This window comes from Blennius ocellaris (genome assembly GCF_963422515.1).
Source record: "Blennius ocellaris genome assembly, chromosome: 2".
In the NCBI taxonomy this organism is placed as follows: Eukaryota; Metazoa; Chordata; class Actinopteri; order Blenniiformes; family Blenniidae; genus Blennius; species Blennius ocellaris.
Window position 1 is genome coordinate 15,833,807 of NC_137651.1, and position 23,744 is coordinate 15,857,550.

The window sequence follows — 23,744 nt, forward strand, 5'->3', positions numbered from 1 at the left end:
GTGAGATGACTCCCACCCGTTTGAACACGAGCCCATTGCTTATACTCCAGCCTTAAGTCTGGCCATAACTGCCTGGAAGCGTGCGTGAAAAGATTTGATATTCTGCCCTGCCTTCCCTGGTGCCATGCTGCCATTTTCTGCCTCCCTGAGGAGTAAAAATTGGGGGAGTTGAGAATGGGACCAATCTCCATCTCCAGATCATCTCTCAGTAGCCCCTTCAACTAAATAAATAACTCATTACAGTTCAGAGTAGGGAGCTTCATTTACTCCAAGCGATGTAATCACTGATGTCTGTAGGTTGCACACATCATCTCAAATACAAGCGCTTTTCATTTGGTCCAGTCCCTGGAGAGTGCACTCTGAAATGTTAACATACCAGTGAAGAGAGACTGGCAGTTGAACTGTATGTGGTCAAGTACTGATGGCAGATTGTTTGGCACGACTGCAGAGAGGGATTACATCTGCTTGTTGAAGCACACGGGGAGGATTCTGCCATTTGAAAGCATGGATGTTCAACAATCCTGAAAGAACATCAAGGCATACAACAACTATCAGGAAGTTTGTGTGAGTCACTGATGAATCAGACAGGGAAGCTGAGGCTTCTGCAGGTATATATAATGTCCTGTAATAACACAAGGGAGGGCGTTACCACACAGAGGCAAACAATCGGCAATCAAAAGATTTCCAAACATCCATCTTTCAAACATGGAGTCTACGATCCATATCTGCGGGGCTAAAGTCAGTCCCAGCTAACCTAGTCATGCATGGGGAGAACATGCAAACTTTATGCTTAAAAGTTCCCAACCAGACTCAAACTTAGAATATTTCCACTCTGGGATGAGATGGCTAACACTTTCTAAAAGTGTCGATAATCACATCAGGTCCATTTATCCATCCCTAATCACAAGTCTCGCACTATTTGAAGAGCCAACATGTTTTCCACAGATAGTAGTCTAATGTATAAGCACTATAAAGGCAGTTCAACCTGTCTCGTTGTTTGTACAACCTTTGCTTTATATGGATAATAAAACTTTTGGTTTCATGTCTCATGTTTCTCATCAGAAGTTGCTCTCAGTTAAATCTGGACCTGTTTGTGGTCCTCTCAGAAAGTTGTATGTATTCATAATAATAATAGATCAAATAAATAAACCCCCACTCTTTTTTTGTGAGGATTTAGTAGTTTCTGTTCAAATGTGTTAAAGAACTCCTTATACTGTATCCTGAGGAAGGCAACACAGCAGGCGCATGAATGCCACTTTTCAGCCAAACGGATGTTGGGATTTCCGTCCATTGTTTCGTGCTGGGAACACCATTATCAATGTTGTTGTTCTTAATCATTGCATTAGGAAACGTTGCAACAAACAGAAGGTCTAGCCGGTGATGAAAGAGGATCTTTTAACCAGATGAACCCCAAAACAAAACAAAAAAACGAAAGAATTTTTTTTTTTTTTTACTTTACGTCATTTTTGAATTGTATATATATTTTTAACGATTTTTTGTGAATCGAAAAACAACGTTTAACTGGCTGGAGGTAAACTTATTGATGCGCATCAATGGAAATATTTCCAAATGCATATTACATCCAATTAAGCCTTTTTTTTTTAATGCAACACGTTGCATACCACGTATGCTTCACGTTGGTTGCTCTGCTTGAAATAGCGACCTTGATGAGGTTATAAAATGCCACGGTTGGGCGACTTTTCCTCACCGTGAATTGCCCCCACATCCTTTGGTAGTGGTGCAAAGGGGGGGCTCTCCGTCGAAGATGAGGGCAGCAATGTAAAGGAAATGAAGTTAGTGAAGTGATCGGGGTCAAGTGAGCCGGAAAAGACAAACCACGCTGCAGAGGAACGGTTGTATTCCTGCGGGAGTTTCTATCTGCACAGACACTGACAATAACAGGGACCAGTGGGGGTTTATTGATCAGTAAAGTGGGTGTGTATTTAGGGAGAGAACAGGTGTGTCAAACTCGACTCAGAAAAATAATAATAGGGTTTGTCCATAACAGCGATCTTTCAATAATTTTTAATTCTAGCGTTGTACAAAATAAGACGAACCACTCTAGTTTATTTACTTGTGGATTTAACGTAATCGGCGTGCAGCTTACGTTTTTAAATAAGCGAAAACTAACGTCTAAAAAAAAAAACATCGTAAATATATGTATACAAGTTGATGCTTTTGTATGTCTAAGGGGTTTAAAAATCTTATTTGTTTAATTATTTTAAAGAGCGCACTTGGACACATCACAACTGCATCACTCCGCCTCAGTGTGTGTCAAACGTGCAATGACGCCAATACTAAAATTAGCACGACACCAGCGATGTCTATTTATTTACACATATATGTCGCTAGTTGATTAAGGTGTACCTTAAAGGGAAAAGAAATATGAAGAAAGATTTTATTTATCTATTTGTGTTGGTGGAAACATGCTCTTTTCGAGTTGTTGTTTTTTTTTTTTGCTCAAATGAGTATCGGATTGAATATCAGTCGGTATTCTTACATTTTGGAACGCTTATAGAGGACAACAGTAAGTCGATTGTGAAGAAAGCGTTTGAGGTTTGTGGTTGTTTTGAGGCGTTCTGTTTACACTTAAGTTACTCCACCTGCAGCGCGCGTCTGGTTCAGACATGCGTAAAGGTCTTTTTTTTATTTTCGTGCGCAAATTTCTCTCGACTGTTTTTAATCTGCACTTTTCTTTATAAATTGAGAAGAAATGTGAATGTGTGCGCTCTGTTCTCCCCTCATTTCACGGTTCAGTGGCCTCACTGCAGGAGAGGGGAGGTTTTCTCTCTCCGCTCATTGGTCGCGGCTCTCCCATCACAGCAACATTTCCATTCATACACCCGGCGCTCCTTTTCGCCCCTTTCCAAATAACTCACTGTCATCTGCATCATCATTGGGAAAACGGCTATTTCCCCCCCACTATACGGACAGGAGCGATTGTTCTTGAAAAGTAATTGATAAGGAGGAGTGATCGGCCCGAATCGAAAAGCAGATCAATCGAGCTGTAACGACAGGTGAGTGGAGGAGAAACGAGAAACTATAGCGCCGATTGTGTTTCACAAACTCAACCTGCACGCATCTGCTCGGTGTGTCACATTATTATCGATACTTTGACACGGTGCAAAAAAAAAAAAATAGAGAGAGATCGATCAAAAGCGGAATGTTTCGACTGACTGAATCGTTGTGTCATGCAAAATGAAAACCTTGTAAATCGAAGATTTGTAATCGAAAGTTTTTAACATCGGGAAAAATAGTATTAACAAGATAGATCGAGTATCAATAGATATAGATTAACAAAAAAACAAAACAAAAAACGAAGGGTGTATAAGCAGAAAATCAGTTGACTTTCCTTTATGATGGATAACAGCGAGGTAAGATGCTTAAAATGTAACACTAGAGGGGTCCCGGCCCACGGGGCTGTCTCGGAGGAAGGTTCACGCCGTTATTCACCAGTCCTCCTCCGCCTAATTGGCTGCAGATGCGGGATCCTATGCTCTTTTTACCGCGTAGAAATTGGATGCATTTGGGGAACTTTATGAGGCGAGCACTGCGTTTTGCCTGCAGGAGCCGAGAAGACAAAAAAAAAAAAAAAAACAGTGGTTCCCACAAATACTTTCACCGTGCCACGTTCATAATCCCTCTACGATACGGGGCAGGTTTTCAATGCAACTTAAAGAATTGTGGAGCCATTAAAATCCAACAAGAAAGTTTTATTTTTCAAGGTTTGCACGATCCACCAGAATGGCACAAATAAAATGATTGAATTTGATTGAAATTGACAGCCAGCAAGCCACTGGGCAGGACAGAGATATCCCAGAGGCCTTGTTGGAATATGCTCAACTTTTAATGGTGCCTCCTGGATTTTCCAAAATAGAGGTTCATATACTTGATCACGCAGTCTATATAACAGCCATTTGTGATGTCCTGTGCCACTGCCTTCCTAATAATTAGAGAGAGGGAAGGGCTAAAAACACCGTCCTCTAAGTGCCCTTTCACCCTGGACTTTGTAAGCTGCACTTATTAAAGCGAAAAGTGTTTCAATATGTGGTAAGCTTTAGGGGAAAACGTGATGGGGGTTGGGATGGGGCCCTCTCCTTTTCTTGTTCTTTTTTTTCTTCTTCTTCTTCTATTTGCTGCCCAGCTTCTATTGGGCGACTTGGAGTAATTCATCCATGTTAGCAGTAGGTCAGTGGTGTAATTTCCATCTATTGGTGTTGTTAAATATAGGATAGAGGCAATTAAAACCCACCCGGATCTAATACCGCTGACCACCGCTGAAAAATGAGTGTTTTATGAATGAACCTACAGGGAGAAGGGTGAGGAGAGGAGGGGGGGTTATTTAGCTTTTAGTGGAAGTGGTCACACTGTGTGCCCAAAGAGTTCGTGACAAGTGTAACTGACAAAAACGTATACACAAAATAAAAGTGAATAAATACATAAAGAAATGTGATCCTTTTCTTTCTTTCTTTCTTTTTTTTCCGATTTAGAGCCCACTGGACACCCAGCACCCTTGGGCCTGTCTTTCAAAAATGTTTCAGACTGTTCCTGACACGTCGTCTTACGTCAAGGTAAGACACCACCATCCCTCCCATCAGGTAATGTTGGAGTGACAAGCTGGGATCCTTTTAATTTAAGTCTTATTTCCAGCAAGAAAGAAACGAAAAAAGTCTCACTCACTGTTACAAGAATGATTAAACTCGTATTTTCCCTATATTTGCATTATGGGTCACGTTAGTTAACTGATGGCTATGCACTTCCTATTCATTTTATGAAGTAGAAAAATGTACATATGTATACAATAATACAATAATAATAACACAATAAAATACATATTTGTGCAATAAAATATACATTAGCCTATCACCTGCTGCTTTACATACCTACATGTTTACAATGTTGAACTGTTGCTCTGGTGTGGTCTGCAGTGGGTACCAAGATCGATTTCACTTTTTTTTGTTTTGTTTTAAATGCTAAAAGGAGGTACTTATGACCCATTATCATGTTTGACGTCACTGGATTACCTGCAGTATTCGCTCTCTCTCTCTCTCTCTCTCTCTCTCTCTCGCTCTCTCTCTCTCTCTCTCTCTCTCTCTCTCTGTCTCACTCTCTCTCTTGATCCAGAGAATGTAAATAAAGCAAACAGTGAAACAGTGCACATCTGGTTTTCACATAAACGTGTCACACATGGCGCAGCATGAATATCTGTAACAACTACTGCGCATATATATATATATATATATATATATATATATATATATATATATATATATATATATATATATATATATATGCGCATATATATATATATATATATATATGCGCAGTAGTTGTTACAGGTATTCATAACGTTTTGTCGTGGGTTGACTGCTCGGATTGTGCCTCATTAAAATACTCCATTGTGCAGCAGAGGAGAGCTATGGCAATATCTTCATAATCAAGGTATTTTTCCAAGGGCGACTTGTTAATGTTTTGAAGACTTATTCCCCCTTTGAATAAGGGCTCTTTTCATCCTGCAGAGACTCTGCGTTTCAGGGTTCAGAACAATTCTTGATTTGTTGGGGGAGACTTGAATAGCAAGGAATGTTTGAGGAGAAAATAAGAGTTGAAACGAGTCTTTCTGTTTAAAAAAAACAGAAAAAGAGGAGAGGTTAGCGCCGGAGTAAAACGTGTTTTTTTTCTTCTTAATAATGAGCCTCATTTTTACAGTGACTGTGTCTCAGTCTTCATGATTCATAGTAAAAAAAAAAAAAAGAATTATGTTGTGTTTGATCTCATTTGACTGCATCTTTTCCTTTTCTTTCTTTTCTTTTCTATTTTTTTTTTTAAATTGTGGATTCATGCTCTGCGTGTGTTTTTGCGTGCCAGTCGCTGGCTGGCTCGATGGCATCCAGGGAGATGTTGGTCAGAATGTGGCACGCCTCGATACAAGATTTAAAAGAAATATTCCCCATTCAAGCGAATCCGCGTCCCAGCATTTGGTTTTGTTTGGTTAAGGCCAGGCGAGACTGGAACTCTCCAATAAAAATAAATCTCAAATTAATTATGGCCTGGAGCGAGGGGCCAGACAGTTCGTGCTTATGCGCGCTTGCAGACTCCACTTCTTTGCCCTCAGTATTTTGACTCGGGCTGTCTTTTAGCCCGAGAGAAGGAATGATCCGAATACATGTCTGCAGTCTAATAAACATCAACCTCGGGCTCACATGGACTGGGACTGTTTCATCAGAGGAATAACACTGCAGTTGCTCACAACAAGCAAGATGTAATTTCCCAATTTAGAAATAACCAAATGAGGATATTTTTTTTTAATGCGTGTCAATAAGACAGGAGTGACCAGCTTTTGTTGAAAAATGTCAAACACCATCGAAGTACAAGATACACTCTAAAAATCTAGTCTGTTATAAAGCATGAAACAATATAATCGAAACATTTTCATTTAAGAAATATATAATATTGAGTTTTCTTTACATGCACCAAATGATCTCATTTATACTCTTCAGCAAATAAATCCCATTGGGACTGATCTGATCGTCTAAATCAAATTGTCTAGCAGATCTTTATATCGGCAGAAGAAGAAACGATGGGCTGAACAGTTGAAAAGCTGCATAAATGCACCATAGTGTACGCCCACCTCTGGCTTGTTGCCCCAGCGGAGAGACAGAGGAGCTACTGGCTCGTGGTGTAAGAAGAAATGTCTGGCTGTCTCGTTCCAGCGTCAAGCCAGATGTTCTGTGGCTCACTGTGTAAACCAACTTGCATCTGTTTACTGGCCTTCCAAAATGTTTGTTACCACTGTATTCATTATGATCTTTGTGGATCCTGCCCCCTCAGTCGCTCTGATAAGCTCCAGTGTTGGAAAAGCAGGTACTCTTTTAAAGGGAAATCCGGTTGAATGGCAAGGCGCTCGTTTTTTGTTTGTTTGTTTGTTTGTTGGGGTGGGGGTGAGGGGGGGGGGGGGGGGGGAGGGTGTTAAGTAAGTATAATTAAAACAGCTTTGTTTTGGTTTTTTTTTGTTGTTGTTGTTTTCTCCACAAATCAAACTAACGTCCAATGTGCATTTTGGAAACGGCTCAGAAATCTCAACAACCTCAAGGTTGAGCTTGAAGTCTAAAACGATGCATCACCAACCCAAAATCCCATTATAAGCCCTTTTTTTTTTTTAATCTCTTCTTTTAATACCAAACCCCCCTCTAATAAAATGATACAGAAACCCCAGACGCTGGAATGTAAAGAAAAACAAAAAAAGAAACCAAGGCAGCCACTGAAGAGTTAAACAAGGTGTCTCCCTTAATTACACGAGCCTGAACTGGCCTCAGGCAGGAGAAGCCTTGACCCTTAGCAGGATCCAGATGTGGTGGTCCCAAGGGTGGGGGCCCACGGCCCCAGCAGACCCCCAAGTTGAGAGCAGACAGGCTGGCCCTGCTGTCAAGACGCTGCGGCGACGCAGGCTCTGTTTGGCCACTTTTGAGGCCGCTCCCCAAGGCAGACGCACCAACACTGCAAAAATATATATATATATCATCGAAAAGTGTCAACCACCAGGTCTCTTGACACAGCGAAGTTTATTTTGTAAATTATAAATCAAAACGGTTGCAGTTGCATGGAATAGTCAATTCTGAGGAATCTAGACGTTTTGACGCCTCCAAAGTGTAATTTACCTACTTGTGGTCAATTTATTCCACTTGTCTACAAAAAGGCGAAATGTAGTAATGGAATTGTTAGTTGTTTTTGCAGTGTGATCAGTCTGGTGACGTTCAGACCTGGCTCCACGTCCAGCATCTGCACTCAAATTGTTCCTGAATTGATGAGGGCAATTTCATCGAGTAGACTGAGCGGGGGAAAAAAAGTAGTCTACCTATGTGGGGGTGGGGTTTATATGGAAGGTTTTAGGTTTTTTTTCTTCCTCCATGCCCATGTCTGTAGTTAGTACAGAGAGAAGTCAGCCACTGGCAATGGAAGACAAAAATAAGGAAGATGAAAACAAATAACAATAGCAACACGTGTGCGCATCGGTTGATGCAGGCTTTCTTTTCCTCTATTCAGTCCTGCGTGGAGAGGCATGATGCACACGTGTAGCGCAGACATTCAGATTATAGTGCGGTTAAGAGCTGAATGCTTGGGTTTTTATTAATGGTGTCTCAGGGAAACTTCACAGAGGCTTCATTGCAAGCTGTAATAAAAAAAAAAGAGACTGGGTTGCAAAAACCATAGGTGTTCAAATGTCTCCCCTGTTTTGATTTAAAGCTCCATCCACAGACACATCTGTCGGCATACAAAGACAAAGTTTATTTAACGTATCACTTTCACCATGAAATATAGAACAAAACTGTGGATAGTCTGATTTACAGAGGGATGGAGGGCATGGCCAGATGAAAGTCTGAAAGTGTAGGCGTGAACTCAAAAAGCGCTCTAAAACATGCCATCACACAAAGTTAAGACAGCAAACCTCATTCTAGAAAGCCGTCGCGTCAAATGTGTGCAGAAAATAATTCACAACTCGGGACAAAAAGTAAACCCCTCCACACCATCTGTGGCATTACTGGGAAAGCATAACACACACTATTCTAGAGCAAGGCTATACGCAGCAATGGCTGTGCACAACGCAGGCAGCCATCCTGTAAATATTTCCGAGCAGAAAAACATAACAGCGGAGCGAACACTCAATTGTTTTCCCTGCTTATCTCTCTGGGACAGTATCCTGCTTTTTTGAAGGCAGGGCTTTCGGTGACACACAGCTTCCTTCTCAACCTTCTCAACAGTGGTGACTTCACTTCCCAAATTTAGAGGAAAGAAAAAACTCCAATCCGGTAAAAGTGTCTCTTTCTCTCCGCCACATACCGGGGACTGGAATTAATTCAGGAGCGTGTCATGTTTGGGATATTGTCGGGGTCCGCTGAAAATTGCGCAAAATGGACGGAACTATTAAGGTAAGGGTGGAGAACGGGGTGTATGAGTTTGTGGGAGACTGCTTTTTCGGAGTTGCGCCTCCTTTTTTCAAGCAAAGGGCTGAAATGCCTGTCTGTGTCGGTCTGTGAGCTGGGACCTCCAATCTGGCGACGATGAGCGGCTTTTCTCTCTTGGTCTGAAAGCGGTAACCAGATTTACTTCTTTTCTTCTTGTTTTGAATGTATCCCTCTTCCTTTTTTCAAAAACGCTGACGGCTTGTGAGGATGAGTTATGGCGCGGACTTAAAGCGAAATCAGAGTCACGTTTTGGACTTTGTGGCCGAAGCGCACAATTACGCACGTCTGGAAAAGCATAGAAAGTGTTGTGGTTTCTTTTTTTTTCAAGAAAAATAACCTATGTAAAGTTAACTTCCCAAGAGCTTTGCGTCGTCAGTAACTTCGTTGATTTCGTTTTTATTATGGGCAGCGGAGGTTGAGCAATAGTAAAGTCTGGATGTACCGTTAGATCCGAGGTGTGGAGCTGCGCAACAGCGGTGTGGCACGTCGCCGGCTCGACTCGAAGTTCCTGTCGTGGGTCAGAAACGGCCATAATCTGTTTGTTTTTTTGGGGGTTTTTTCCACCAGAACTGTTCTTTCTTTTAGTGTTCCTGTTGACTGTCATAGCTCCCGTCTCTCCGTTGGAGGACGAAGGGTTTTGTCACAGAGCAGAGAAAGCTGTCATTTTTGGCAACTTGGTGCGGTAACTGCAGAGTTTGCAACACTTTAAGCCGCAGAGCTTCACAATGATTCCGTGGTTTGCTCCTTTCGTAGTTACACAACTATTTTGAAATGGTATGCTGGTAGTGGCGGAGTCTACATTAACATTGGCTACTGGCCCGCGACAGTCAAATTCCAGATGCATTATGGCTGCAGCCAGATGTTAAATGGCATGTCCCGCTTAGTTCTGTCCGCGACGAGTCCAGCCTGTGTCACAGTGTTAACAAGTGTTATGTCGGGAAGAATGCACAGGCATCTGTATTTGCTCTTATTGTTGTGGAAACGTGATATGACTTGTTCACTTGTGGAAATTTGAAGTAGCTGGTTTGTGGTGTCTGGGTGTGGTGTGAGATCTGGATGAGTGTCATCGTTGGCCAGACAAAATCTGTCAGGCTTCATATATCTTATATTCACCTAAATCCCGACGACTTTCGCCCGGAGTGCTATGATTGCGCTGATATGCACGTGCATGAGAGCACGATTGTGTCAACCTGTTCTTGTTTTCTTCTTACAAAGCAAGGAGCCGTGGCAAATTATTGTAATCATAATTGAATCCTTGAGTATAAATGACTGGCTGTTAACTGCATTCATGCTCGCAAAAAAGAAAGGAAGGACTCTCTAACCATGAGAGTTTCCTGCTCCACACAATCTTTTCCTGACAGGTTTCCTCTTCCTCCTTAAACAAAAGACAGGAATGCCCCCCTCTGGGTGGCTCCTGCGAGATGGCTGTGTGTGAACGCCAAACAGATACACGTGTAGTCTGGGATGCGGAGCGACTGCATATATCCAGTCTGCACCGGGCGCGTCGTGACGCATTTGGGGAGATAGACTTGGCTGATGTAAACAGAACAGAGGTTGCTCCCAGCAGGTGTCACACTCACACAATGCTTCTAATGGTGGCTACAGCGTCACGACTGAGCTATAATTTATTCACCGTTTTTATTTTCTTCTTCCTAATTTGCAGTGATGAAGTGAAACTGGAAAATATATTTTAAAGAATAAACTGTCTTTTTTTTCTTCTTCTAATTTTAGAAACTTCCTGAAGTATTTGTGGTCAGGATTTAACATATCTTCCTTCAAGAGAGGTTTATCTATAGTGTCTAAAAGGGTCCCACATATTATCTTTTGGTGTTTCGAGACAGACAGACAGAAAAGTGTGTGTAACCGTCTGAAACCCTCACTGGTATTAAATGTGTGTTCCTTGCAGATACTGGAAAGAAAACACAGCAAACTGGCACTGCTCAGTCATCGTTTCAGCTTCTCTGAGCATGGCGCGCTTCTATTTTTAAAAGAAACCACCACAATCTTGATAGGCCCGCACCACTTGCCAATCATTGCTCCAATTGCAGGGGCTGATATGTCATTGTAAATATAACGAGCAACAGTCACAATAGGTCGCAGAGCCTTTATCGGCCTAGAATGAGACATTCCCTCACTCTTTTTACACTTTATCATCCACAGACTCGCTGCTGTGCTCAGCTCTGATAGTGTGTCTTGCCATTGTACAGACTGTGATGGATCCACTGATGAAATCACTGGAAAATCTCATTCTGGCAGCTGGTTAAATGCTCTGGAGAGGTTCCACTTCTATATCCACCCCCAGAAACCTAAAGAGTATTTTTTTTTTCATGAAATCCCCAAAGTTTGTTTGCCATTTGTCATGTTCCATAGGATCAGCCATGTCTAATCGCATAAAGAAATATGTATGACTCAGATTGACTTGATAATTCAGTTCAGCATATTGCTTAAATACAAACAGGTTTGTACTTGATTCACAGGTGTTCCCAGAAGATGATCAAAACATGTGAATAACTGCCACAAACACTTGTTATTTTATCACTTTTATTCTTATTTTAACCTACATTGTGTACACACAGTCAGGTGTCGGACGTTGAAACAGAAGACTATTAGATTAGATTAGATTAGATTAGATTAGATTAGATTCAACTTTATTGTCATTACAAATGCAACAAAATGCAGTTTAGCATCTAACCAGCAATAATATCGTCAGATCCGATCACTGGAGCGATCATTACAAATTGAGGTATTATACTACTAAGAACAAGCATCACACAATATATAGTTCAAGTGAAAGTAGCAATGTCACGTTATCTTAAAAGGTTTCCATCAAAGTGTTTCATGTTTCCAGTGATGTGCAGTAACGACTGAAATGATTTCATCCTGTGAGTTTAAGAACTCTCATTTTACTGAAACATGCTCGGTTTAGAGTTCTCAGATATGTACACTTTGAAATGCAGGGTATAAAGTGCCAATGTTTTGTTTATAATGTACATATGATAAAGTACAATGGGATTTGCAAAGTTTTGAGAAAATTGCAGCATAGACATTTCAGATTTTCTTTACTCTGTATTTATCATTTACTTTTACATCAAATGTTCAATTGTACCAGTGAGACATATCAGCTTGCTGTACCAAAGACATTTATCATTCAAAGTAGGGATAAGTGGAAACTTTCCACTCGCATGACATGTCTTATGTGAGATCCAGAGGATTTCACTTTCATAAAAGTAACATTTTAGAGAATGCAACGGCAACATGCTGGAAATATTGATCAATGAATATCAAGTGGAGTTTTTCCCCCGGAGGCAGATATGTGGCATGTTGGAATGAAATGATTCAGTCTTCAAGGATTAGACACGTCTCGGTCTAAGCTTTGCCATCAGATCCTATCAGATCCAGATGTGCATCAGATCCGAGCCCAGTCCTCAGAGGCACATGACTGTAATGATTTCACTTAATATTTTTGACATATTGGGGGGGTTTTTTTGTTTGTTTTTTGTTTTCTTTCTTTTTTTGCCTATTTTCTTGTGTTCACTGTGATGTATGGGACTGACTCACCAGTCAGTGTCAGGCAGTATAGTTCTGTCATCCTATAAAGGTTTGCGGCTGGCACACAGCTGAGTCGGTGCCGCTGCCCGATCTCTGTCAAACACTTCAGTGGTGACATCGTCATGTTCAGGTCCGACCCGTCAAATATATAATCCGTGCTTTACTTCCAAGACATTACACGGAGAGCGTGTTGAAGCCATGCAATATATTGTCCAGCCCAGAGTTTCTGCGTTTGTTTTCTTTAATAAACTTACATTGCTCCAGCTGAGCCGCTGCAGAGGGGTCAGAGTCGTCGTGACCCCTCCTGCTTCTGTTGAGTCTTCGGCTGTGGAGGGAAGCCCGACGCTCAGACAAGACAGACACACCAAGGCCTGACGGGGGATTTTGGGGTCCTTGGGAAATTATGATGATACTGATCATAAAGCAAATGATGGCAACTGGGGATTCAGAGATATTCAGATTAGAAGATTGTTAATATTCAGTCAACACATATTTCTTTTGGCACTTGTTGAACAGTGGGTGAATATTTATATTTGATGATCATGTAAATTAGCACGTCCTCAACTCAACGTCATACAGCTCTGTCTTACGAGGCAGTGGGCCTGTTTGAAGTTGTACTAACATCAACAGGAAGTTGCAGTTGCTACGTGGGCAGTATACACAAACGAGTGAGGATGCCAGACTGCGATATGACCTGTAACTGCACATAATTGCTGTAAACAAAAATACACAGCAGATCAGAAATTTGACAAGTTTTGGGTAGATGTCTAACAAGAAACGAGTCATAGTTACTCATGTTTGTGAGGGTTAAAAGATAAAATTTAACATTCTTTTGGTTCAATATAAGGCGACAGAGAGACAATGCTTAGCTTTAAGGAAGCAACCAAAGTGGGGTAATCCATGTTATAGCGCAAGATTAAAAAGAAAAAGAAAGCATTTTGACATCCCGTTAAACAAGGTGTGTGTTTATTGATATTGTTGTATTTACATATATATAATGGAAATTGGCTCAGGTTGTAGGAGAATGTATACCTGATTTGATTGGGATGTTTGGGAGCCAATCATGTTGTTTGTATGTTACAATATCTGAAGCCTACACTGCTGTTGGTGCAGAAAACACCAGCGAGGCGGCGTATCTCCCCCATTTGATTGGCCATAGAGTCAGGAATCATGTTGAGGGGAGGATGATTCAGCACACGTTACATTGTTCTGAAGAAAGAGAATAGAAGGAAATTGGTCGTCAAAATAAACCAATTGTCGACAATTATTTGTCACAGATAAATTAATAGGTACCCTAAAGACCCATGATGAAAAAAATATATACATTTTAGGTTTATTGGGCCTTATTGACTTTCAGACTAACTTTACAACTGAAAGCCCATATTATGACTTAAGTACTAGTAAAATATGTAAATTTAATTACATTTCTAAAAAAAAAAAAAAAAACCAAAGTATCCTTTTAAATGTATATTTACTCCAATGGTGGTGTGTAACATGCTATGTCCCATCTTCCTTCAGGAGGCGCTATCAGTGGTGAGTGAAGATCAGTCCCTATTTGAGCCTCCATACGCTGCTGCTGCCCCTCTCCCCAAGACAGACATGACTGCATCTGGCACACAGGACTATGGCCAAACCCACAAAATCAACCCCTTACCACCACAGCAGGAGTGGATCAACCAACCTGTGCGGGTCAATGTCAAGAGAGAATATGAGCACATGAACGGATCCAGGTAGGACTTAACAGGAACATTCTGCATGTGACACGCTTTAAGCCCCTGGATGAGTCTTTTGAAAATCAATCTGTCATTAGACAGACTGGAGAGTTTCTTCCGTTGTCATTTGTCATTCAACAAGTCATTTCTTCACCACAGCTAACCTTCACTTTTGCGTCTAATCTTTGATATGCTTGGCCCAGGCAAGTGGAGGCCCCGAGTGTCTCATGCCAAAGTCAATGGCTAGAAAGAAAAGCCAACAACACCCAATTTATCTTTTGATAATATTTTCAAAACTTGCACGTCTGTGTGATTGTGTAGCAGGGAGTCTCCGGTGGACTGCAGTGTGGGTAAATGTAATAAGCTGGTGGGGGGTAATGACACATCCCAGATGACCTATGGAAACTACATGGATGAGAAGAACGCTCCTCCACCCAACATGACAACCAATGAGCGGAGGGTCATTGTACCTGCAGGTAAAAGCAGTTTTGAAAACCAATATGACAAAACATGATTACTAATAAATCAGTCCGACTGTACAGTATGTGTTCTACTATGTTAGGTGATGCATTATAGACTCACTTCTCTGTTTTGGAATGATTTGCCAGTGTTGTAAATGCTTTATGAGTGTTATTTTTTTTTCTTAGCTGCTTCACTGGGTAAAGCATTGTTCAGCTATTTTACACCACCCATGGGGGTATGACTGAATTGATGCCGGCTGAGGCGTCTGTTAGCATGCCAGAGCACTTTATTTCATCACTTCTTTCACCAATTCAGTCTTTCAGTATGTGAAACAAGAGTGTTCAGGGTAACAAGTGCAGTTTTAGGGTTCAAGTTTTTTCATTAATGTGTAAGCTGATTATAGTGTTAGACATAAGCCTGAAAGCCAAAAATGACTGTATTTTCCCAAAAATGACCACATCTAATTCATTTAATTAAAACTGAGTGGAGCCTTGGTAAACTTTCCATTTCAAAGGCTGTGCTGCTAGTATGAGTCTTAAACTGAGGCAAAAGGCAACTCATCTATTAACCTGATAGGAGCTCCACGTGGATGCACCTCCTTAACCACATGTGGTGAGTTTGGGGTTAAGGTTTCCCAATTGGCTGTGCAGTGTTTTAGACTTTGGTTGAGCAGCATATTTGCATATACTGTGTTTATTTGTCTTAACCAAATAAAAATACAAGATTTTACTGAAGACAGTAATATACAATATACAGCAGTAAAACCATTAAAAAGCAAACATAAACTGTGTTGTTCACCAAATAAAAACAAAGATAGCCTAGACTTCCCAAGCAGCTTTCTCTCATCTGCTGAAAACAAAGCATTTTATACCACTGATAAACCTTCTGTCCTCTCTCCTGTTTTCCTGCAGACCCATCCCTGTGGTCACAGGACCATGTGCGCCAGTGGCTAGAATGGGCCATCAAGGAGTATGGTCTGCTTGAGATTGACACGGCACTGTTTCAAAACACAGACGGCAAATCGCTCTGCAAGATGAGCAAGGACGACTTCCTCCGACTGACCACCATGTACAACGCAGAAGTGCTTCTCTCTCATCTCAATTACCTCAGGGAAAGTAAGTACACATTCAGTAAAATAAGCATAGGGGGAAAAAAAGAGTGAGCCATGAAAAAGTGGTGTGTGTGTGTGTGTGTGTGTGTGTGTGTGTGTGTGTGTGTGTGTGTGTGTGTGTGTGTGTGTGTGTGTGTGTGTGTGTGTGTGTGTGTGTGTGTGTGTGTGTGTGTGTGTGTGTATCAATATTGGTAGAAAACAGAATAGAAAATATTTTTTCAACATATGGACATCTTTTATTTTGTGTGTTTTTTTGTTTTTTATAACAGTAGATAGACAGCAATATTCCTGCATGGAGCTCTTTCTGTTTTACATCCTGCTGTTGTGCCTGAGGTGAAGTCTGCACTCACATCTGTCCCAGCCAAAGTCTGAAAATCAAAATTGACTTTTAGTCAATGCACAAGCTTCTTTCCATATTACATATTTCTTTTACTTTTTTGGGAAGAAAGACTGAGACTGAAAAGGAGCTCCTGTAGCCAGACCAGGGATAACAACATGACACTTTCTTTTTGCCACCACACTATTTATATTACCAACAGTAAACAATGAAACTGCTTTTACTGGAAATTCATTTTCTTCAAAATGGGTACCCCCGTCTTAAGTGGGGCTGTGGAAACCAAGAGGGTTTCTTTTTCCTCTCAAGATAACCATCAACCACATCCCCCCACTACACTTTGCAGCGCCTTATTCCACATGGTCCACAGAAAGATGAAGCCCAGGTGCATTGCCTGGGGAATCACGCTAGGCCTGTATGTTCAGTTCAGCAAAGAAAGTTGATCTGCAATTTGCAACGGAGGCAACTAAATGTGAGCCTCCTACCTTTGAAGAGTGCCCCGGTGTAATCCTGCTTCATATGTTCGGCGGAGAACCTAAGCCTATTTTCTGAAGCAGTATGCAGATGATATTTTAATATAAGATGCAACATCTGGTACAGCGATGTCTGGGTCAGACACCAGGTTTGTCCTCTGTTTGCGATCAAAAATGTGGAATTCATGACGGATGCAATTGTTGCACAAACTGAGAAAAAAATTTTTTTTTCATCTTTGAAACATTTTCTGTACCTCAAAATGGTGGGAGATACTTCTGCGGTTGGGACAGAATACCGTGACTGCACGCTGGGTGGAGTGACTGATGGCTCAACTAAATTTAACATTACTTTAAAAAAAACAAAATGTGATGGGCCTCGATATGATGTAATGGGAACTGCATTTTGTGGGTGTCAACAGTTTTCTCTCTGCACTGTGCCTGAGCAGAGAGAGATGCTTGTCATGAACATAACAGCCTCATTGTGCAGTGCTGCAGCGGGTGGATCTGTCTGACCGCCACTGGGCACACTCCACAGAACAGTTTTCATTATGGCCGCTGGCTGTGGGACCACGGCTTAGGCATGCTGCATCGCGACTCTGCCCGTTGCTGCCCTTATTTTTTTTTTATAGACCTTGTGTGTTTTGGAGATGGAAGGGGTGTCTTGGGAATCCTCTCCATTCGCCAGCTGAAATTGCTTTGGATCTGTTCCCGACAATGGAAAAGACAAATGCTCTCATGCCTGGGCCGAGCGACCTGTGTCGGGGAAGCTGTCCGAGGCACAGGCAGTGCATATTGCTGGCACGGGAAGCTTGAGGGCAACGGGAACTGTGTTTGGAAATGAATGGCGAGAAGGGAGAGGAAGGTGGAGGGCTTTACGCCGACCGTGCAGGGCTGACGATTTGGAAAACTAAAAAGGTTTTTTTTTTATCTTCGTCCCCTACAGCACAAACAAACACAATCATAGATGAGGAGAAACCCCATCCAGAAACGAGACCGCTGGTTTCACTCATGAAAGCCGGAGCAGGGGCAAGCTTTCAAAATCTACAAAAATGAGAAATAGAAAAAAACAGAGGGAAATGGGAAAGACTGAGGAAAGCCCTGAAAGTACAAGTGATTGCAGGGCATGTGATGTATTCATCCATCCCTCGCTCACTATTCTTTTCAATATCACCCCCCTCAGAACAGTCCACGGGGGTGTTGCAATAATTTCATACACATCTGTGTGCACCATGTGTGTGTTTGGTTCTGTTTATTGAACCTCTGATTAACATTCCTCAAAGTCATTAGCCTTGTATGTACACTTGGCAAAGGGCAGGGACACACTTCCCCACCCTACAGCCATACCATACCATAACAAAACATTTCTGCCACGTCATGCGCAGAAGCATCATTCGGACACCCACGCTCCTGTGACTGCAGGCACAACCTGAAGATCTGCCTGGCAGCCCAGCTGTTCATGGTAAAAAGAGGTAGTTGCCCGCGCATTATTCCGGACTCATTGTTGGTCACTTGCACAGATTTTTATAAGTGATGGCCGCCCACACCCCAATGTGCTTTCAATTTAGGGTGCAATTTGAGAATTTGTTCAAATTAGTCTGTCAGGGAGGGACCGCGAACTGTTTGCTTTATCGCACCCATGTAGGTCGTTTTGATACCACATGTGCTGGAAACAGAGCAGGGAAACAAACCACAGACAGCGAGCCAGTGTACTTCTGACACAGAGATGCCAGAAGAGAAGGAGAGAAAGGGAGAAGGGAGAGAAGATGTCAGAACCAAAGGGAGGAAGTAAATGGGAACACGTAACAAAGCAGACAAACAATCTGCCGAACTAGGGGAGCCTTAGAGTAGATATTAATGGAAGAAATATATCTGACTGATTTTACAGTAGCTATTTAAGGAAAAGTGCAGACCAGTATGAGGAGGCGAAACAGTTACAAAGGCGAGTGTGAAATTGGGTAAAAAAAAGAGGGAAAAAGTTCCAAACTGAACCTTCTTTTTAGAAGCATGTGGAAATGGTCCGAGATGGTAATGATTGAGTGCCATTGGAGACTAGCAATGGTTCTGTTTCCCAGCTGTCGCCAACGCTTGAGAGTCTGGATGGATTTACAGTGAGGGAGTCAAGATTGTAGAGCGAGGGAGAAAGTCACAGAAAGAGAGAAGGAAAGTGATAAGTCTGGGCTTCTGCACTGCTGCTGCTTGCCCAAGAGTGGGGGACATTCTCGAGCCCTCAATAGTTTATACAGACCATAAACATCTGGGCTCGCAGGCTGAGTAGGGAAAAAGGAGGTCTGGAGCTCTTTCTCTTGCTGCCTCATTCTCTCTCGCTCACTCTCTCTCTCTCTCTCTCTCGTTCCCCCCTCACAACATTTTTATTGAGCTCTCTGTGCATTAGTTCTTTCTATTGGCAGATTATCACTAGTGCACAGGGGCTCAACAGCCTGGCTCTGCGCCCTTTACTCCTTGCTGTCTGCCATTAGAAAGCAGTCTGCGGCTGCTCTCATGACTGCCAGGGTTCAGACACTGTGCTGGACAAGAATTTATGTACATATCATATTAGCATAAGTGGATGTGGATAATAAGCAGTTACCGTTCCTGTAAACACGGAGATGAGCTCAGCTGTAATTTAAGCTGGATGGATAATGTTACATAATCATTGAACTCACAAACCAGTAGCCAGTTGAGAAGGCTTAGGTTGGAGAATTCTGTACACTGAAGCTATAATGGCCACTTTAGCAGTCTGAAGGCTCTTTACATGATCAGTCGCAATCATACATTCACACACACAATCATTCTCACACACACCAACGATGACGGCTGCCCTGTAAGGTGCTCGTATACCATAGTGGGCAAATTGGGGATTAGTGTCTTGCAGAATTCCACACATGGTCACGGCAAGGTGGTGAACTGAACCGCTAACCTTGGGATTGGAAAGACTAGCTTGTCTACAAAGGAAGCCACATTGGGTAAAGTTAGGGAGAGCCTGTGGTTTTCCCAATTGAATATTTGGCTTGGTGAATGACTGTTTCTGAAACACTCTCAGACACCTTTCCCATCAAATACTAAGAACTTACTTAATTTTCCAGAAAAGATTATTTGAAATTCAAACACACTCCATGTTATGCACATTACAAGGTAACGCCACACTGTCTGTCCAGGGGATTGCGTAGGATGTATTAAAGATACATCACACTTGATACTTCACACTGAAGCAGTGGTTCTCAACCTTTTTCACACGAGTTCCCAGAGATTGCTTCGAACAAAAGTTCCAGACCCCCATCACCAAAGGCAATTGGTGACAGCCCCGACCCCAAGCCTTCACCAAGCAGCCCCCTTCAAAATAAAAGCAGTTTGTAGACTCATTCTGCTCTAGACTTAAGAAAGTTTGCATGGTTTTCTTTTACATATGGAAAGTAATTCTAACAATCCAGGGCGGGCAATGCCCACCATCCAGTCACCCTGTATTGTCTGGTGCCACGAAGGGTTCCCCGGCCCCAGGTGTAGAGTCACTATTTTAAAACATATATTTGTTTTTCAAGATCAAGGTCGAAGTGGAAGCTTGGCATGACATTTCTATGTGATCTTCAGGCACTCACTCAAACTTGCTGTCTACCACAGTCCTAAAAATGTTTTGCTAACATTGCATTCAGTCATTTCTTTGGTGACGTCCACCTTCAGAACAAGAAATCAACGTCTTACTTTCATATCAGACAAATTGAAAAGAATTCAAAAGGAATTCACGTATTTTTTATATGTAAAGAAAACCGAAGGTAAACAGTAGAAAAAGTGTCATTCGTCACAACTCCCAATTTATAGATTTGAGTTTGGCACCATCACATGACTCAGGATTACAGTAGCAAGTGAAATGACAGATTACATATCTGTATTCACTTGGCTAACATCAGTTACTGTTTTACTTCATTATTGGGCCAATAGATTCACTCACTTTTTGATCCAGTCTGGATTATTTTAGCTCAAACCATGGGCAGAAGGTGTGGGAAAGGACTGAGCCAAACAAAGGCATAAATTGAGCATTTATGTGCTTATGTGGATAAAAAGTGCCACTTTTGTAACATAATTCAGTATAGTGTAGAGAAGATAGACTGTTTGTGGACTTGATGATTTAAAAAAAATCATCATTATTATTATTATTGTTGTTGTTGTTGTTGTTGTTGCAAGATTTTTATTTGCTGTAAAAATGCATAGCTGGTATGAAAACAACCAATTCTACAAATCAGTGCAAATTAATTCTGCAGGACGATGGGTGCCAATGTGGTAGCGAGATGCCTAAAAGTGGGCGATAAGTTTGTTGACAAAGCTCGGACCACATGTTTGAGGCAGTGGTATCATATAGCTATACAGAGTAAACAGCAGAAGTCTCTGCAGGAAGTCCATCAGGATTTCAACAGGTTTCAAAGAAAAAACACCCATCAATATTTTGCGGACGGAGGTGGAGGACAGAGCTTTTAAAAAGAGCCCCCAGTTACAGAAAGTAGAGAAAAGAAAATTGTTTGGAGGTGTTATGTAATCTGACAGAGCCTGAGCAGATGTGACTTGAGAGAAAAAGAGAGTGAGGGTCTTACAAGCGGAACACTGGCCAGTCCCCCCACTGTGCTGTCAGATTACCGGGACATGTTTGTTTTCTGAAAGAGGAAGAGGCCGTCCAAATAAATAGGCAACGTGGCCAAGTCTCCCTCTACCAAACTCAGCTGTGGTGTCTCTCTCCCTCTCTCACTCACCAACCCCTACGCTCTCACTTACTCTCACTCTCTCCCCCATACGGCAGTCCTGAATTTCTCTGCGGGATGGTTTGAGGTTTTCTCAGCAATGCTGCCTGTTTGCCTGTCTGGGTCAGCCCACATATGTGGCACACAGTAGGAAAAAGGGTTAACAGCCCCCTTCCTCCTTCCCTCGCTCCCCTCGTCTGTTCATCTTTCCCTTACACTTTCTCCCTCATTCCAGAGACGGCGCTTCGCTGGCTCGTTTGCTCCTGTGCGCTTACACTCCGCGTGTGGAATTATTTTTCTATGGAGAGCTGCATTTGATTGCTGTGCAGGGACTCTTCCCCATACAATGGCTCCCCTGTTCTGTGGCCCCCAGCTTTCCAAACTAGACCCAGAACCTTGGGGGTGCCACGGAGTAGGTTGAAACGGGAGGGGTGTGGAGGTGAAGGGAGCTTGGAATACATTGGTGGAGAACCCCACACTCTTCCCCCCACCCCACCCCAGGCCACCCCCTAAAAAAACAGACCCCTAGTCTGCCACCATGGGCCCCAACTCCACTCCATGCAGCAGGGAGTGAGTTTGGGAAGGATCCAGCATTAAATCCTAAAAAACATCACAAACGTGAAGATTTTTTCCCCCCCCTCCGTTTGTGTTCCAAGCCGTCTTTCAGGTTGGCTCCATTCAGAAAAGGTATCCTCCTCCCCACCCGCCAGCTCCCTGCAGCCGCCTCAGCGCTAAATCTTCCCTGCACTCGCCATGTACTAACGACTCTTGTGTTTTCTCTGTGCATTTTTGGGTCTGTTTTTCCACTCGCTGATTTATGCCTGGGGGCAGCTAAAATTAAGAGAGCATTTTGGTGCCGCCCAGGGTGCCTGTGTAAGTGGAGGAATGTAGTGCTGAGTTCTGCTCCATAAGGTGAAGTGAATAGGCAGCCATACGAGGACTCTTGTCTCCCTATCCTGCTCTATTCAGAAGAAGCACATGTTGCTAAAAAGTGCTGGATTACTCCGGCATTAAAAATGGACTATTTTTGAGGTTAGTTTTATTTCTAAAAATGTAACTCTTTTTCTAAATATTATAATAAAAAAAATTCTGATTTAAAAAAAACCCATTTCAAGTCAAAAATGTGTAAAGTCCTCGACACAATGCTGTTTGACAGTCATTAAGTTGAACAATTTGCTGCCACCTGCTGGCCTTTATGAGACTAGTATTTTGTCGCCCAGACGTCACTGATGAGTGAGCTAAGGTTGCTCCTAATGGCAATTTCCTGCAAAGCAAATTCATCAAGATGAACATTTAAAGTCCAATTTGTAAATATCCTGAAACATAAGAAACACGAGTTTTCCCAAAGCAAACACAAGTGTCTGAAACGAATTACTGCAAGAATTAACTTTTTTCTTATGTTTTTTTTTTTTGGTTGATTTTTTTTATTTGTTAAAAGACTTGAGTATCCCACTGATTTCTCTTCTTCTCTTCACAGGTAGCTCATCATTATCCTACAATACACCATCTCACTCGGATCCATCACCACGCCTTGCTGCCAAAGAGGGTAGGAACACGTGTTTTAATTACCAAGGTTTCACTCTAATATCTGCCTGTCTTGAGATAGATTTGAGTTTATGTAAATGTTGAATACAAGTTGTGATAAAGTCAGAGGGGAACATTTGTATAATGTTAAACACATAGAAGAGCGATAAATGTGGAAAAATAATATAAATTCTATTTAAACATAGAGCTTTACAACTTCCTTCATGTGTTCTGCATGTGACAATGATGAATTTTATTTAGAAAATATGGTAAATCTGACAAACGTTTGTAAGGTCCGAGAGGGAGACAGTGTGGCGTGCATGTGAGTTCAGCTCCTGATATTTGTCATGTAAGACCCAAGATAATGGGGGATACGTCCTTCCACCTCCTCCTTGTAAACCTCACCTTGGGGCCATGGTGAGATAGTTATGACATATAAATGGAAGCATGCAAGTCCATGTAAAATGACCAATTCTACTAGTGATATAGCTTCCTTCAAACTGACAAGACAAAAGAAACTCTCAAAATGTACTTTAGTAAACAGACCTTCGCAAAATCAAAGCAGATGTCCTCATTGATTGCTACCAACAAAGCTCTTGGCAGGTGCACCCTTTGTGTTGTTCAGACAGTACGAGCTGAGCCGCTGCAGCGGATGAGGTGCAATTCATAGAGGCTACCAGAATCACTGTGGCAACACATAGTGGTTCTGAGAGGCAACAACCGCGTGGGGGCATAATGACAATGAGACAGCGACAGAGTGCTGATGACTTCTTTCCGTGGCAGCAGCGACACAAACAGACTGTGAATGCAGTGATTAGGTGAACGAGGATACGTGAATGGGGTTGTTTACTGGAAATACAGACTTCACAGACAGGTGCTGGAGCAACAATGT

General features: G+C 42.1%; 1 protein-coding gene across 9 annotated transcripts in view; it reads left to right on the forward strand.

The window, feature by feature from the left end:
* The first annotated feature begins 2,901 nt into the window (after positions 1-2,901).
* The window catches only part of fli1 (Fli-1 proto-oncogene, ETS transcription factor), a 30,145-nt gene continuing 9,302 nt past the window's right edge, over positions 2,902-23,744 (forward strand). Inside the window, exons 1-7 of one of the 9 annotated variants that reach the window (XM_080509407.1) lie at positions 2,902-3,017; positions 4,491-4,598; positions 14,031-14,045; positions 14,133-14,242; positions 14,549-14,700; positions 15,598-15,801; positions 22,806-22,874. In XM_080509407.1, the coding sequence (XP_080365533.1) occupies positions 4,533-4,598; positions 14,031-14,045; positions 14,133-14,242; positions 14,549-14,700; positions 15,598-15,801; positions 22,806-22,874 (616 nt within the window). In that variant the 5' untranslated portion in view covers positions 2,902-3,017; positions 4,491-4,532. Of the gene's footprint in view, positions 3,018-4,490; positions 4,599-8,790; positions 8,928-8,949; positions 9,092-14,030; positions 14,243-14,545; positions 14,701-15,597; positions 15,802-22,805; positions 22,875-23,744 lie in introns of those variants that run through there. The other 8 variants (XM_080509401.1, XM_080509402.1, XM_080509403.1 and 5 more) reach the window with 8 other exon arrangements.